This window comes from Corapipo altera, unplaced genomic scaffold (genome assembly GCF_003945725.1).
Source record: "Corapipo altera isolate COAL_440 unplaced genomic scaffold, ASM394572v1 46, whole genome shotgun sequence".
Lineage (NCBI taxonomy): Eukaryota > Metazoa > Chordata > Aves > Passeriformes > Pipridae > Corapipo > Corapipo altera.
The window spans coordinates 14,383,527-14,401,587 of NW_020884883.1; the positions used below are offsets into that span (position 1 = coordinate 14,383,527).

General features: G+C 40.0%; 1 protein-coding gene across 2 annotated transcripts in view; it reads right to left on the bottom strand.

The window, feature by feature from the left end:
• The window catches only part of LDAH (lipid droplet associated hydrolase), a 114,880-nt gene that overhangs the window by 29,015 nt on the left and 67,804 nt on the right, over window positions 1-18,061 (bottom strand). For both annotated transcript variants that reach the window (XM_027641044.1, XM_027641043.1), the window contains exon 5: window positions 9,577-9,817. In XM_027641044.1, coding sequence (XP_027496845.1) covers window positions 9,577-9,817 — 241 coding nt within the window. The remainder of the gene's footprint in view (window positions 1-9,576; window positions 9,818-18,061) is intronic.

Below are 18,061 nucleotides of genomic sequence, written 5' to 3' on the forward strand. Positions count from 1 at the left end.
TGACTGCTCAACATTGAGTTGCAGATATGAACACAGAGTTTTGCTTATCCTTCTGAGGGATTACAGTAGGATGATAATTTCCAAAGACTCTCTTATGAAGACAGGCTGAGAGTGTTGGGGCTGTTCAGCCTGGAGAAGAGAAGGCTCCAGGGAGACCTTATAGCACCTTCCAGTAGCTAAAGAGGCTACAAGAGAGCTGGATAGGGACATATTACAAGGGCATGTAGTGATAGGATAAGGGGGAATACCTTTAAACTGAATGAGGGCAGGACTAGGTTGTATATTAGGAAAAAATTCTTTACTGTGAGGGTGGTGAGACACTGGAACAGGTTGCCAAGAGAAGTGGTGGATGTCCCATCCCTGGAAGGGTTGAAGGCCAGGTTGGATAGGACTTTGAGCACCCTGGTCTAGTGGAAGGTGTCCCTGCCCATGGCAGGGGGTTGGAACGAGATAATCTTTAAGGTCCTTTCCAACCCAAACCATTCTGTGACTCCATGATTTTTGTGTGCAGCAGAGCTCATCTGTACTTTGACATGCTCCAATACGACTCTCTCAAAATTCCTCTAAGCTCTAAAGCAAAGTTGCTTAAATTGCAAAGTGAAGAATAAATTCTTCATTTGAATTGAAATGCCCTAAAAAAAGTAGATTGAATTTTTTAAAATAAGTTTCCATCAGGAAATGTACTACTATCTGGTCACTCTTTTCCTGGTAAGTTGCCCCGTCTTATTTTGAAGTTCTTCAGTGCAGTGTAAAAAGTTTTCTTTCTAGTTTATCCTTTGCTCTTGAGGAAGCAATCTCTGACTCTCAGAAAGAGTCAGAAAACAGTGAAAAGAACTAATAATACCAAACAGCACTGTAATTTCCTATGGGGAAAACATATTTTCTACGGGTAACTATTGCCAACAGTAATCTTGGAAATATCGTATAACTTATTGTTTAAAACATCAAACAGAAGGAACTGCTTTGTACCAAGGATGACTAATGCAGGAACATGTGCTTCCACACATACACACACACATTAGATAAAATGTTGATTTTTAGAGGTTTACAAGATGCAAACATTGACTTTGGGGTCTGCTTAAGTTTATACTTGAATTTAGAATGAAAACATACCAGTTACATATAACCATGATCAACAGCAATAGGCAGAAATAGCTGCATTGTTACGGATGGGGTTCTCCAATCTCCTTGGTACTACAGTTGCTGGAAGATTAGAACTATAGAAGAAAATCAGTCAGCTGTGCTTGAGAAAACACAGTGGAGGCTAAAGGCAAAAATAAAAGGTTATCCAACAATTACATCCAGGTGCTTTACAAACAATAGATGCTTTGTTGAGGAGTGTGAAAAACACTCATTTACTTTGTGTGATGAAGCATGTGCAGGTGAAGTGGAGTGTGTGATGGAAACTGAAATGTCTGTGGACTTAATCCTGATCTAAGTTACTTTGGAACAACTCCCATCATCTTCAAATGACAGAACTATCCCTTAGGTAGAAAAATTCATCTCCAGTTTAAGCTCTCACAAACTGTGGCAGATGGCTGTGCTGATAGGATTTCTACCAGGATAGGGACTTCTGGTCATGGAAAATGTCTGCTTTCACACTGCAAGAGGGGCACAGAAGGGCCTGGTGTAGGTGGTGCTCCGTCCACAGGGGATGGTCATGGTGGGCATTGTAGCAATTCAGCACCTCCACACTGTGGTTCCTGCCTAAGCTCCACTGGGATTACTTTGCTCTACTAGACAAGGGTTTATGCAGGTGAGTAGCTACACGTAGGTCAGTTTAAGTGCTCTTCTGGAGTGGGACCTGACACTGACTCTATCTTGAGGAAGCTTCAGGAAATTCAGCAACTTCACCCATCTTTTGAACAAGGTGAACTTCCTCTCAACTGGAATGGCTTTGATTGGTATGAAAGGTGAACTTTATACTTCATTAAACATAAACCATTGTTTTTAAAGCTCATTTTAAATACACCTAACCACTACACTAATCAGCAAGCCATCTCCTGAGCCACTGGGTTTGCTGTAGGCATTTTCTCCTTGTCAATACTGTCACATTAAAGAATTAGTGAGTGCTGGTGGACATTCTCATGACAAGAAGCAGCAGCTACTGTAACAATTACATGCAAACCAGTGTCCCCTTCAGGCACATGGAATGGCAGGTGCTGCATTAGTTAGCAGGTTTGTAAATGTCATTTTCCAAAAAAACCTTATTCCAAGACACAAATGTCTAGAGTTTACCCATGGGTATGGTTTTGGCATATGTTTAAGTGCTTTGCTGGTATTGCACGATGAAGGACTTCGATGAATCAAGCTAAATTCCCAAGCAGTAAACACAAGTCATGATGGAGCCAGGCGCTCTACTCCAGATATTTCCCGGGGGAATTTAGATAGATACCTCTGAGACAAAAGGCATGAGCCTACTGCAGGAGGGAGTCCTTCCCCTGAATTCAGGGGGCTTTGTCTTGGGTTCAGGGAAAATAAAGTGCCAATTTGCAGATGACTGCTTGGCACAGGCTCACACAAAGCAACTGTAGCTGGTAGCACTTAACTGGCATATACTTATTTTTAACATCCTTTCTCTTTGTTGATGTTACCTCTTCCATTTTTACGCCATTTGCAAGACATCATTAGACTTGCTGTGAATTTGTGGGAGTAAATCGTGTCCCTGGGGATGAAACCTCACCAGGGGTGAATAAACAATCTCCTGTTCCCCAACCAAATCCCAACTGTGCCTCACATTTCATGGAAATGATCAGCAGTTCTGCTATCAAAACATTCACGCCTTATGAGTAATATTTATGATGGGAGCTTTTTATGTTAGGTTTTCCCCCCAAGAAGAAAAAAAGGAATAATTAACAGAAATAAACCCAATGAGAAATTTCCACATTATTACTATTATTTTCATAAGGCTTTCACAGGAAAGTAAAAGCTTTTTCAAGTAATAAAAGTCCTCATTAAACATCTTTCTTTCTTTCTTTCTTCTTTTGGAAATGGGGTAAATTATGAAGCAGATTGACTTTAAAAAATAAATAGGACTATAAATACATAAAAGTCATTGCCTTCCTCCAGTAATTTAATACGAGCATCCTACTCTAAAATAAGGAAAAGCTTAGTTCACTCACAGAGAGAATAAAGCAGATGTGAGGTTTTTCCGTCAGCTTAAGTGCTGTCTTGGTAAGGTGAGTTGTCCGACTACATTAAACAAACATTTTAGTCAGGCATCACACAGGAAAATAAACAGTAGCAGAGGAAACATGAAAATATTAAAGACTGTTATTCTTTGGCCCCTTTTCCTGCGAAGCAGGTGATAAAATATTACTGTGTTTCCACAGGTAAGGAAACACGCTCTTAAACACTTTGCAGAAATACATATTACGATCATCACTTAAAATGTCAGAAGTGGATAGGACTCAACTGTGACAGCACACAGGAGCCTGCCGAGAAACTCTGCAGGAGCAGAGGATTTAGCACGCCAGGCCAGGCTGCTGGGCTACCTAAAGCAGTCTCCTGGCAGCAGCAAATTCAGAGAGAGGCAAAAAACAACTTGCTGGAGACAACTGTAGAGTTACCTGATTTCAGGACAGACTTCTCTTGAATCCTAATCAGTTAGATGATAATGAGAGGGAGGGACATTATCTACTGTATCATTTTTGTCCTCCTTCTGTCTCACTAGGCATCAAAGAATGTACAAAGGAAGAAGAGAGGCGACGTGCTGAGCTCCATCCTTTTAGCTCACCAGTGATATACTGCCCTATGCTGCACAGATGTACCATTATTTAGTTTATGTGGATGTAATTTACCTACCATGTCAGTAATTTCTGTATGCCATGAAATTTTGTCTAGCTATCCATCATGTCTGAAATTCTATACATATTTAAATATAAAAGTAGGAAAATATCCTTGAAATTATTTCTGCATTATAGCCAGAAGTTATCTAAAACTTACATTCATCAGAAGAAACAAAGAAATCACTTTTTACTACCACGGCTTTGATTTCAGTCAGCCTGGAAAACCAACTTCAAAATGTCCTGGTTTGGGTTCAAACATCTGCACAGTTGTCCAGTGGTGAGGGGGTAGGGAAAGCTTTTATTCTCCTGCCCACTATGAAAAATGTAGGTGTGAGATTGCAAGGTGCTCTCTGAAATCTGGTAGTATCAGTTTCTGTCTCTATTTCCAAATGCACTGCATGCACACCAGCCTGTCTAGTCAGTGTGGTTTGGGAAAGCTGCTCATGACTAACATACATATATATATTTATCATCATCATGGTTGGGTTTTGTGAGCAAAGATTTGGGAAGGACTCTACCCGCATTTGCTACAAGCGCACTGGTGGCTAAAGAGGCCAATGAGAGATAGACAAGTCCAGTTGTAATATAGATTTATAAAGTTAAACTAATGGCTAGGAAGGTTCAGTACATCAATTGCTATCCTGGGATGTAGGTCTAGATACAGTTCTGCTGCTGACCAGCTATCTGATGCTGGCCAATAGCTCATGGTCTGTCTTGAACATTGGGTTTCTTTTTCAACATACTGGTACAGCATTTGAAATAATAAAACCTAGATGAGAATATAATGCACATCTCCCCCTTGGCCATGCAGGCCTCAGTGGACAGGTTTCATTCCATTCAGCATGGAAGGTAAAGCTCTTTTGATTTCGTTTTATAAAACATAATAAAAATCAAAAGAACTATGCCTTCTGTGCTGAATTTAGTCATGTTCATCACAAATTTTGTCACTTTTACGAGTTCAGTTTTAGTTTCAATGAAAGAAAAGAACACCCTTTTCATTTCAAAGCAAAGAAAGAAAAGTAAACTAAATTTTAGCTATGTAATTATACAGTTTTTAAAAATACTCTTTTGGGGGCAAAAACTTATTTCACCATTTCAAGCGAATTAATTTCTCAAGAGCTTACCTAACACTTTAAACACCAGTTTTTAACTCTGAAAAATATAAGCAGGATAGGTGGAGGTGCTATTGAGTTCCACAAGCACAACACCATGCACTGTCTTTTACCCAAGTATTTTGGTTAGATGGGTATTTCCACAGCATTTTAGACCCAAAAAAAGAACTCTCCAAAAAACTCCCATCTTGCTTGTTAGGAAATGGAGGTGGAAATGTAAAATCAGTTTTCAAAGAAGGCAGGAAACAAACAACAGGACTCTCACTAGAAACCGGCAGCTGTAAATTGTAACACAGCCAAAGCATGAGATATCTGACTGCCCTGGCAGCAGCGGTAAAGGCTGCGTGGACAATTCAGATCACACTGTTTTCTGACATCTGAAGCAAAATGAACAGTCGATAGACACTGAGTGGGATTTATCTCCTCTACTTTTAGATTTCTAGTGAAGAGAGAGTCCCTTTTGTGGTCAATTACAAGGTGTGATTCCCCTGTCCTGCTTTAGATGTCAACTATTTGGACAGCATAATGTCCATAGTGGTCAGAAGAAGACCACTCATAATGTTGAATTTAAGATCTCTCTGATAAATAAGAAAGAACTGGAATAGAAACCTCAAGCCATGATAACTCCCAAGGTTGGGAGAATTCAAACCCAGAATGCAATTTTCCAGTTGGTTCCCTGGAGATACAATTTTAAAATAACTTAATCATTATAAAAACTTCCTATTCCATTTTCATGGCATCTGGAAGCTTATGTTTCACTGGTTTTTGATGTAGATTTATCTCCCAGATGCTATTTGATAGATCTGCAAAATTTATCCTATAAGAAAACTTTTACTCTATGACACTTCAGGGATGTAATTTTGCCATCCTGTACATCCAACAGAGAGAAGCAGCCACTGCTGGGAGACAAGCCTCAATACCTCAGTTGGGATTTTCACTTCCTATACAGTCCCGTGGGTGTAGAAGTGGAGTGCCTGAAACTGCCTTACCCATTTTCCTCTGTAAAATGAGGGAAATGTAAACACTCCACATGAAGTCTGAATGTCTTCACACTTGAGATAAAATTTGAATCCAAACTCCGGAGTTTAATCTTAGTTCTTTGCCTTACAACATCTCTTGGGTGCTTCAATTAAACTAGGAATCTACTGTTTCCAGTCCTCACTCATGTGACAGCCTAAACTCATCTGAAAACCTCATTTCAGGTTTCTGAGTCCCCTACTCCCCAACCTGCCCCAACAGCAGAAACCAGACCTCCCCCTGCCCCAGCCCGCGGTGCTGCCCTGCTCCCCGACCAGGTTAAACAAACAGGCAGATTCCTCCAGGGAAGTCACAGGTTCAAGATCACAAAGGACCCACCTCGTTTGGGCCAGTTGGAGCTTTTTCTTGCTATTGTGCTTATCTGTATCTTCCCTGTCATCCAGACGTTAACCCCTGACCCATGAGCCCGCTTCTCGAAAAAGCCGCGCGGTGTTTACCCATTATGTAATGTCTGTGCTTCTGTGGAAATTCTACAGAAACAAACGGAGGAAGTTTGCCAGTCAAGCGGCTGGACAATAAATCCTGTCCCGTGTAGATAGAATGGTTTACTGTCACTGTAAGTCTGCTACTGGCATCTGTCACCGAAGAAATGTTTACAAATTTCAGGGCACCGGAGTGCCAAAGTATTCCAGCACAGCAGGACTGTACATGATTTGTAGAACCATCACCACTGTGTTAGATATGGGTTGCCTTGTTTTGCTAGCCTGAATAAACAGAGTGACAATGTTTCAGATAACTCAGGGTCACTAATGTTCAATTTTTCTGTCTATTCATCTCCTAGGTTCAGGAATACAAGTACCCAAATGCTTGTTTATTCATTGTAATGCTTTTTCTGCCCTAAGGTATCTTTACTACCCAGGTAAGCAAAGCCCCTTCAGCCCCTTTTGCTTATTTCTTATAGGTCCTTTATTATTTATACACCCATCCTTCCTTACAATCCATTTTCTTTACAGTTGCTGCTGTCTCTCCTCTTTCTGTACTGTTTCCCCTTTGGAACAAAACATTATATTATGTTCCCTGTCTGCAGTGTCATTGCAATTCCTCCTGCTGTGTGACTGGGGCTTCTACGTGTCATCAACTATGAAGTTAGGACAACAGAAAGAGATTCCTGGATAAGAAGCAGGAGTAAACATAATTTGGAACAGTGGGACAAATCAGTAAAACAATTCTTCCTTCACAGACTCTTTCAACCAAAGGCCTGATCCTGCTGCCACTGAATGGAGCTTTTCACTCTCGGTGTCAACGAGAGAAGCACTTGGTCTCAGAGTTTCGCTCTAATTAAGTTTTCAAATCTCATTTCCTTTCAGAGCAGAGAAAACATTGTTGTGACTAAGCTTTGGATGTAGTAACAAATCCCTGGCAGGTTGGTTTGTTTTAACGGACGTACTAGTTTTAAGGAAACTTTTACCATCTTTTCTGCTCTTAATCACAGTTTTTATTACAATTACAGTAATGCAACAGAGGTACAGGCCAAAGGCAATATGTGTATTTTTAATGAGTTGACATGCAACCTTCCTGCAGAGGAGAAACAACTTCATTTCTGAACTATATCTAGCGATTTATTAAGGGACAAGGAAATGTTCAAAAAAGCATCCACGATAAATTCAGAGGCTTCAGCAACTCACAGATGAGCAGTCCCATAAGACAGACTCAGTTGTTGTGCTAGGTTTTAGCAAATTTTTGCTGAATGGTAACATTTTCTATTGTCCTCAAACAATGAAAGAGAAGGTTAACAGGCAATATCCGGAAAGCCCAAAGATTATTAATCCACACATGTGGTCCTGAGTCACTGGGCTGTAAAACATCATCAGTTTCCAAAGATGAAACCAAAGCGGAATTCTGCTTGAGAGAGATGATATCACAAGCCCAAAGGAACTACTTGCATCAATAAGGCCTATTTATGCAAGTTTTACAAGACATTGGCTCCCAGGCGTTTTCATTCTGGTATAATTAAAGCGGCCAACAAACTGACCAAAGGGAGAGATCACATCCTACAAGTGAAGGACTTTCAGCCTGGTTTCTTGCCTCAATTTACCTTACAGCTCAGACACAGGTCAGACACTTGTGCACACAGGAAATTACAACAGGTTGACAGGCACACATCAACTGGGCTCATTCACTTGGGGACTGAAGGGCTCAGGGAGTCAGGCTCCAACAGCAGCATACAAAATCTGTTCTGTTCAATTATTCCTGCCACTGGTTGTGGTCTGGGCCAAACAACACATACAAACAATGGCTGGCCATGCCTTTTTGGAGGTTAATGCAGGCCAAGGACCATTTCCAATACAACCCTGGCTGTGTATAACCTGTTTTTTAGAGGTAAAAGTTTATCTGTGAGGACCAGAGAAGGATTCCTGGCTTGTGGAAATGTGACCCCACAGTCCGCCACATACCTTTTCTCTGAGACACAATTATCAAAGGAAGATGCTTGAACATCTAGTGTAGGTATGACTGTGTGCTTGCTTTCTCCTTTGCCACCAGGAAACTGACATAAATTAATAGGAACTCAAGCAACAAACTATAGGACTTCTATCAGAAATCCACATTATCAATCAGGAGATTGATTGTGTCAAGCACAGGGTACTGCAGTGGAGTGACTGTCATTATGTTCAGTTTGTACAACATAAATGGGGCTGTCTGGGTTGGCACTAAGAACCCTCCCTGGCCATCCTTCTTCCAGGCTCTGTACCGTCCTACAGAGAGCCTCCCACACAGACCAACACATCCAGAGATCCACGAAAGGTACAGGACCTCGCTGCAAACCCAGTTACTCTGCACATCTGTTCAGACAATTAGTAGGTAAAGTTTAACTGATAGAAGACAGAGCCCAACTGGAAATGTAGGAATGTGTTTTTATTACTATTAATGCAATCAAAACTTCCTTCTTGCTATTATTACTGCGTTAGCATGTCAATTCTATTCCAAATTGTTTTGAACTGCTAACTTACCAAAATACCTGGAGTATAGCACAATTCACATTCTGGTTTTCATTCTAAACTTAACATAATTTATCTGAAATTACTCCCCTTCTTAAATTTGTTTCTCTTTCTAGAATGTGCAAAATACACATACAATATGCACTAGAGGAACATTAATCTTTCTCTTTATGCCCAAAAAAGTGCTGAAATTCTTTGCATAAAGTAACTTCTATATGTCGCTGCAGGCTGAAGACTCTTTTCTGAATTTACCAATATTCCAATTCAGCTGACAGAGTCTATACAGCTGGCTAAATCATAGCTTTAAAAAAACAGATGCAAAGAACCCTTTGTGAAACTGATTACTGATTTATATTCGCCATCCAGTACGAATGAAATGCAAAAAGTAGGCAGACATAAGTCACATAAACTAGATTGTAAAAAGAGTGTTTCAATCACATGAGAAATCACGTTAGTAGCACAGGTCAGTTTTCTTAAGAAATATACATCCTTCGGGAAAATATTTTGTTAATTTCCCCCTATGATTTTTTTTTAATTGACTCATTTGAGATTTTCCTGTACCCACGGTCTTAATTTCAGAAAAGATCAGACCTGTTATTCTTAAAAAACTTGTGCTTAAGCTTTTTGTCCACAAAACTAAATCAACATTTACTAAACAAGGAAAAGTACAAAAGAGAGTTTTAACACAGAAAAGGTGCTCACCGATGCAGTCGACGCTGAAGAGATTTATGGAGGTTGTTATGGAAGATTCATCGCAGGTCTTCATTCCTCGCAGTGCGAACCGCACCAGGGAGGCCTTGACGCCCTCAGGCAGGAAGGACAGCAGGTAGACAGGCATGTACAGAGCATAGCGGAGCTTGCACAGCAGCGGGGTCATGAGCTTCCCCTGCGGGGACTGAGCCATGCGCTCGATCGTCGGGAACAGCAGCACGGAGCGAAGAACCTGCCAGGACACGAGAAAACCACTGTCAGAGGAGTCCTGCAGCACCACAGCCCAGCCCGGGAGGCTGAATTTGGAAACGAGTCCCCCACTTGAAATGAAATGGGGTTTCCAGGTGCATTGCACCTCAGACACGCAGACAGGATTTGTGGAGTGTCCATGTTAAATTTTTTAAAAGATGAAGCAAACAAGTACATGGTTATGAAATGCTCAGTTTTATGATAAGGAGGTGAAGAACTTCAGAGGTGAGTCCTTTGGGGATCATGATGTACCTGGAAGCACCAGCAATGCTGGTTCCAGCAGGAGTAACCCCAGCAGAGGGCAGCAGGCAGGAGCCCTCCGCTCAGTCCCGGCGGGCTTCACATGTCAGGAAAAGTACGTTGCTTTTTATTTCTGGTAAACTATTTTCTCCAAGTAAACCAACCAAATTAAAATGCGTCAGCCACTGTGATGGCTGTGTTACAGTTTGACAACACACAGGGTTTTCAATTTGCAGTTCAGTATAGGTAAACTTGGTCAGAACAAGCATAAAAGCGCACAGCCCTTTCACTGTGGTGCGTACACTGACACATAATATTGCTTTTTGTATGTTATAATGAAATAGACACATTCTATGGCTGGTAATCAGTTTATGTGGTGATAATAGAATACACTGTAGCCTTAAAATACAAAGAAATTAATTAAAAACCCGTCCACACTAATAAAAAATGAATTAATATACCTACTCTCAGCTATATTGCAATGTTAAGATCAAGCAAATATTCTAAAAGGATAACTGCAACATTTTTCCGGAAGTAAAAATATATTGTAATAATTCACAGAGGAATAACCATCAAAGACACACACAGTACCTAACAGAAGTATCAACAAACTAAAGTAAGAGAGATTCTGGATACTGCATTTGCAGATAATTAGGTATAAACAGCTGGGCTTTCTTGGTGACTCAAGATAAATAAAACTGATGTAGTTACATATGCCTGCTCTACTGCACATGTCATTCTATATATTGTGCAAATTAGATTAATATTTTTACAACAAATATTTAAAAATAATTGTCTTTACTTTCAGATGAGACAGTTAATGTATGCCACGACACTTGTGTGCAGCACCCCGGTCTCAGCGGCTCTCCAATGGAAGGCAGGGCATGTCACTAAGAGATGCTTACAAGATCTGGGCATTGTAACATAGCAAACAGCAAACATTCAGGAAATATGATAAAATCACAGCATCCTTTAGGTTGGAGAAGGCCCTTAAGATCATCAAGTTCAACTGTTAACCTGGCACTGCCACATCCACCACTAAATCAAGTGCCTCATCTACACATCATTTAAATACCTCCGGGGATGGTGAATCAACCACTTCCTGGGGCAGCCTGTTCCAGTGCTTGATAACCCCTTCCGTGAAGGAATTTTCCCAATATCCAATCTAAACCTTCCCTGGTACAACTTAAGCCATTTCCTCTTGTCCTATAACTTGTTCCTTGGGAAAAGAGACTGACTGCCACCTGGTTACAATCTCCTTTCAGGTATTTGTAGAGAGCAATAAGGTCCCCCTGAGCCTCCTTTTCTCCACTCAGCTCCCTCAGCTGCTTCTTATCAGACTTGCACTCCAGACCCTTCACCAGCTCCGCTGCCCTTCCCTGGACACTCTCCAGTACCTCAGTGTCTTTCTTGTAGTAAGAGGCCCAAAACTGAACACAGGTTTCCAGGTGTGGCCTCATCAGTGCCAAATACAGGGGACAATCACTGCCCTCGTCCTGCTGTCTACACACATCTGTGTGTCTAAGTTGTGTAGCAGATCACCAACCATTTCCTCTCAGATTACTGCGGCTTGAGTCTGCTTACCATCCCTGTCTTCCAGCTCAGGGGCCTGGATACCTGGAGAACAACTGGTCAGAGTTGTTTCTCTTCCTGTTTCTTCCCTCGTGATTCCCTGCAGCTGGAAGACAGAGGAGAGCACTACTTGTGCTCCTGATTCCCTAACCAGTTGTCCCATGGCCCTGAAGTCTCTCTTGGTCTCCCTCAGACTGCTTGTTGCAACTTCATTGCTATCTAGGTGAAAAACCAATAGTGGATAATAATCCAAGAGCCATACCAGGGTGGAAAGCTTTCTCTTCACATCTTTAACCTGGGACCCAGGGAGGCAGCAGGTTTCTGTAAGAAGTGGGTCCTTCTGTTCCCCCTTCAGGAGGAGTGTCCTACGAAAATGACTCATCTTTTTTCTTACAGAAGCAGTTTTGATGAGGGGTGCAGGGTGACAACCTCAGCAACACCTCCAAGCCAGGTGAACCATTATCTTGATTACTGTACTTGCAGAGCCTCACATCTGTTATTCTACAGCACCTGGAGAGGTGGGGCAGTCTCAGAGGAGACACACCAGCTGTGCCAAGAGGGAACTTTTTGCCATTGCCCTGTCCCTTAAGTCACTGTGTTCAGCCAGGCAGAGAGAGGGCAGGGAATTCTCCATGTCATGCATCCATCATCAGAAACTTGTCATACTGTACTTTTTACACTATTTTAAAAGTAGACTTTGATAGAGCTATTTATATAAAATAAAGAATTATTTTAAGAAATCCTTCTACTTTCCAGTTGATCCTACTTTGGTTTGAAACAAAGAAAAATACCTTCTCAGGGAAATCAATCCTGGGCCTCTTTTTATTAAAGGCAACCAGCAGCTGAAGTATAGGAATGCAAAACTTGTACTAAATTATATGGTAGTTTTGTGATACTTCAGCTAGGAGCTGATCTCAAACTGTTGTGATCTAAAGCAGATTTGACCTGCGTTCCCAGGCACACTTTAATCCCTTGACATTGCAGTTTATAGATATAGGATTAGTTGCTTGGAGGGCTGCACTAACCACTGGGGAAGCTGCTAAACCTTGCAGGAAAAGGACAAACCAAGAAAGTTGTTCCAATGTCCTATGCATTCCTGCATTTTGTAATTGCACACTTATTTAAAAGATGGTGGTAAGATGGAGGATAATTTAATTTTTTTTTAAATATTTTTCTCTTAACAGAGAAATGTAAAATTTGTATTTTTCAAACACTTATCAACTATTTCTTACTTTCCTGCTACATTCTCAGTGAAATGCTACATTTTGAAATGTGCATTTCACTGTAGAATTCCCTTAAAGATGTAGTTCAACTTCATTGCAACAGAACTGCAGATACAACAGATTTAACCCATTTTATTATAATGATGCATATGACCATAAAAAAATATGTCATATTTGTTTCTTGAAATAAGTGAAGCAGAAATATTCAAGTAAAATGAAGGAAATTATTAAGATGCAAATGGTCAACATCAGTTAATAGTTTTTCTTATTTTTCAAATGGCTGGATCTTATCTATATGAATTAACACCAACTGAAATCAGGTAGATGGCACAGAATTATATTCAAGTTAAAACTTTCAGAATTATTATAAGACCAGCGAAAATATAATTAGAGAGAGAAATCCAGATTCACCTTGTTTAAACTACCCTCAATTCAATGTCCAGTGATTTTTATGTGTTAATCACATGGAAAAGCAGAGAGCTGGGTTAATAGAGATACAGGTCACAGAGATTCAGGTGGATCTTGGGACCACAGAAAGTTGGCTGGTGAATCTACTGAAGGCAAACACACCCTCTGTCCAGGAGCTGCTGAGAGCTGTGGGTTGTATCACCTACCTCTGCTGTACTTTGGTCTAGCCACTAAAAATAGTACATGTGCTATGAAGTTACACTGGAATTGCCACTGTTGATTGTTGTGACAATGAACAGTATTTGTAAATCTGTCACTCAATTTATTTACCAGTTATTTATTTATCATGCTATTAAACTGCAAGATTTCAACACTCAGGATGATGCATATATCAAAGTTCAATGTTCAAGCATAGATGCTGTTTGTGTTAGTCACTAAACACCTGCTTCTATTTCATCATTAATTTTTAACTCTAAATTTCACAGGGCTCAAGACCAGAATGGTTCAAGCATCTATAATACGATTCAGTGTCCCAGAAGTTCTATATCTTGTTAAGAACCAAAAGCTAGCAGTACCTGCAAACTCTTCACATAATTCCTGTGGCTGCCATGGCAGCTCCTAGTCCCTAGTCAAGCAGTGCATATATACATATATATATATATATATATATACACGTGAAACTGCGAAAACAAAGTGGTGCATGGCCTGAGCACGTGTCCAGAGAACAAACTACCCTAACAGCCTAGAATGTTCTGCCCTTTATTTCTTCAACACACACCACAGTAGGAAGGTGTATGGACTTCAAGAATTTCCCTCCTGCCACTGTTTATATACTTCGGTATTTAGAGCAATCAGTGCATCAACTTCAAGAATGTATGACCTGCACAATAAATTTTAGAAAACAAAAAATAAATAGAAACTATTTATTTTATGGGAAAAGTGAGCTTTCAAAGCAAAGATTATTAAATACCCATTCCCTGAAAGCATGGCAAGGTGCTTTGTTTAGGAAGGATCCCTAAATGAATGTGATTCACTTCCATGTGATTACTCCTTCATATAAATATTAAAAATAGAACAAAGGCTTCCTCAAAACTACCTAAGAACATATACATTCCTGTACATCTGGGCTTTGTATTCAGCTTCTAACCTATCTAAAACAAGATGACAAGATGACAACTAAGTACCTTCAGACTTCACTGGATAATAGTTATGTCAACATGGTTTTGGATTCACAGAAATAGTTGGAAGTTTTTTTGTTTTGATTAAAATGAGAACATAGTACAAAAAGCCTAACAACTAAATTTACAGTAAGTTGATGTTTATCACTGCACAATTTAATAGTCTCAACCACACCATCAAAGGATTTCTGTGAAGTGTTTAAATGGTCTCCTTACAAAAACACTAAAGTATGCAAATCATATAAAGCTAAAAAAAGCCTTCACAGTAATATTTTTCATTAGTGCCCTCTACTGAAAGGGTTGAAATATATTAATCAGCTATAATTTAAAGTTTGAGCGGTTAATATTAATTGTACAGGGCCTGGTAAATGACAGTGCTGAGGAAGTAAAACCATACTTAAAAACTAGATGCCATTCACAACCAGTATACCAAACAAGTGACTCGATTTTCAGATCAGCTAAGTCCTTTGACGACAACAAGAGGAGCTTGGTACTTTTGAAATCAGTCAGTTTTGATTACACAAGAAATGCTGGTTAGAGACTCAGGCACCCCAGGCGTGTGCCTTCCTGAGCTCACATAGCCGAGGGCCTGAGAGGGCTCTCACTGTGCCACCTGCTCTTAATACAGAGAGACGTTTTGATAAGAGAAGTAAAATGGGAGAGAAAAGCAGGGAGAATGTGAGAAGGCAGACAATGACTGACAGAAAGGAGCAGGAGCCATTCCAAAGATTTGTTTCAGAAGAGATCCCAAGTAGGTGAATTCATTAATTAACAGCCAGGCTTTCTCAGTCCTTTGGCTCTCAACAGAGAGACCACCCCTGCCCATGACAGCCCACAGGTTATATCCCAGATATCTCTACCAGAGTTGTAAAATAACAAGACTCTGACACACCGAACAAAATACCAGAAAGTGAAACTTCCTCAGAAATAACCCACTGATTCACTCTGTTTTAATGGCAGAAGCAGCAGTCGCTGGGGGTTGCTGGATTTGCGTGGGGACGGACCCATCGCATGGCCCGATGCTCAGTAACAAAGCACAGCTCTGCAGCTCACCCGCAGCCCCACAGCCACAGCACCACTGTGTGCATGGCTTCAAATCACAGGGCTGGGAAGTTTTATTTAAAATTCCTTCAAAATCCTGAGAAAAGCAAAAGCTGCTTCTCTGTCGAAAACAGCACTTCTTTTGATATATATTAGTTCATCAAATGTATTAGTTTGTTATTCCTCTGTTGTGTTGGCAGAGGAAAAGCTATTATCTGTCAGGTGAAACCTAGTAAATTTTTCAAAGATAACATAATGATGCACTTAGTGGTAATCTACAGTCTACCCTTGACACGGAATGCCACATTAATCACAATTTCTTCTACTCAGTATGCAGAAATCTGCAGGCAAAACAACGAGGATCAGGGAAGTATTCCCTGCTTTATTGCCACAGCTGTGCCGAGCAGATTTCCAAGAAAACACACAGGACAAACCACACAGTGTTGGCTTCGGCTGTCCTCTCACTAGAGCAGGACTTGCTGGGCTTGCCCCTTCACTGTGGTCAGTCATGAATTATATACAATATAATATAATAAATATTCTACTATATATAATATAGTAGAATATTATGTAGTATATTAATATAATATAATAAAATATATATAATATGGAGTTCTATTTTAAAATCTTGAATAATTTCTTCTTCAGCTGTTCAAGATGCCATTTGGTTTGCTGTACCAGCAAGCTGTCACAGCTCGATATCAACAAACCCACAGGATTTCATGACAGCAAAAGAACCAAAGAATGAACACAAGTGACAAAAAAATTGTTTTTCTCCTGGTGTGAAGTCAGACCATACTGTGTGCACTTTCTTGTATTCTACCTTATGGATCTCCTGTGATTCTAAACAAATATTTGGACATATTAAATAGGTAACAAGTATCTCAAACACAGTTAATAGAGAACCTTATAACCAATGATTTCAAAGTGCTTTATAAGAACTAAGCTTTTTATTGACAAATAAACTGAAGTTAGATGACTCCACATAAAAATATACACTGTAAAAGCAGGAATATTTAAAATGACTTTGTGGTAATTCACAATACTCTGCTATAACCAAAGCTTACTTTTCTGGGTAACCAAACTGTTTCCGTAAAACAAAGCGGTAAAATATGCAAATAAGCAACATTTTGCAGAAAATGTTGTATTTTTTTATTACAACAAATGTCATGGTGGTTTAGTTCCTTAGTAGCTGCTTTAGTGAAAGGGAATCTTCTGTTATCATCTTCTATAGGTTGTTCTCAACATACAGAGTGCTATAGAACAGGGCAGGACCACGTACATTTGATTTCACACTTTCAACCTAAATTTTCTACATTTCCTATTTCTTAGTTCCCAAATTTTCCCTTTGGCATCAGATGCATTTAATTTTTTCTATTACTTTCATTCCAGACTTCTCATTTTATTACGTATAATCTGCGAGAGTATGTGACAGAAGGAAGGATTTTTTAATTTTCTATGAAAAGCCTTTGTATACGAAGAGCATAATTTGCTCCCTGCAGAGCTGAGTTTGTTTTCCAAACAAAAGCACAGTTAGTGTGTGCAACTCTGTGAACCTGCTGTTAAAACTCTAAATAATACACTTAAATTTTCCCTGATGGGCTGAATGAATTCTTGCTCCCGAAGAAAAGCAAACTTTTTGAGTGCCACTAACAGCATCATGGTGATGTTTGTCAGCTCAGATTCACTAAGGGGTATTTGAATTTTCATAGTTTGAGAACAGATTGGATCTAGGATCAAGAAGTGATCAAAGGACCTTTTGGTAGAATTTTCACAGGCATACTGAGGATCTAGCTAGGGATCAAGTTCTTTAGGGGAACCAACACATGTAGGGCTGTGAAGGCACATGGAGGATGCACAGACACTCATGGGTAGAATTTGTCTCACAGTATCTGAAGAAATTACAGTTCAGTTGAGCAGAACTACTTAATGCCATCTTTAAACATACAATGACCTAGTCAGCTTTCTCATGTAGGTGAGAGCACAGTAGTGTAAATGCAACAGGACAAAACCAGAGAGCAATGTGCTTAAAGATGATCACGATTTACAGCCAGGACATTGTTTTCCTTTTATATAGGCACAAATGCATCCAAACAGTAGTGCCAAAGACACAAAACACAAGTATATAAACACTGAATGCACTTTTAAGGACTGAGCAAGAAAATGTGCAAGCAGTCCATAGATCCATTTACCAAATAAACCTTGGACTGAATTTTGCTTGACAACATCAGTGCCGTTCCCTTTAAGGTGCTGGGCCTCGGTTCTGCCTTGGGCATGTGCCAAGTCCAACATATGCACACATGCACACACACACGTGCACATAACGACCAGGTACATGCTTCTAATTCTTCACTGAATAAATACAGCAATACCTAGAGATCTCCATCCAGCACTCTGGCTACATGAATATTAATGACATCTTACACTAAAAGAGCAAATTCATAAATAGAGTAAAGTATGCATATATGCACAGAGCTGAGCTATGCCAGAACAGCAGTATGGCAAACAGTTCTCTTTGTCAGTGCAGCAATAATCTAAACTTTATCACATTAGAGGCACTGATTT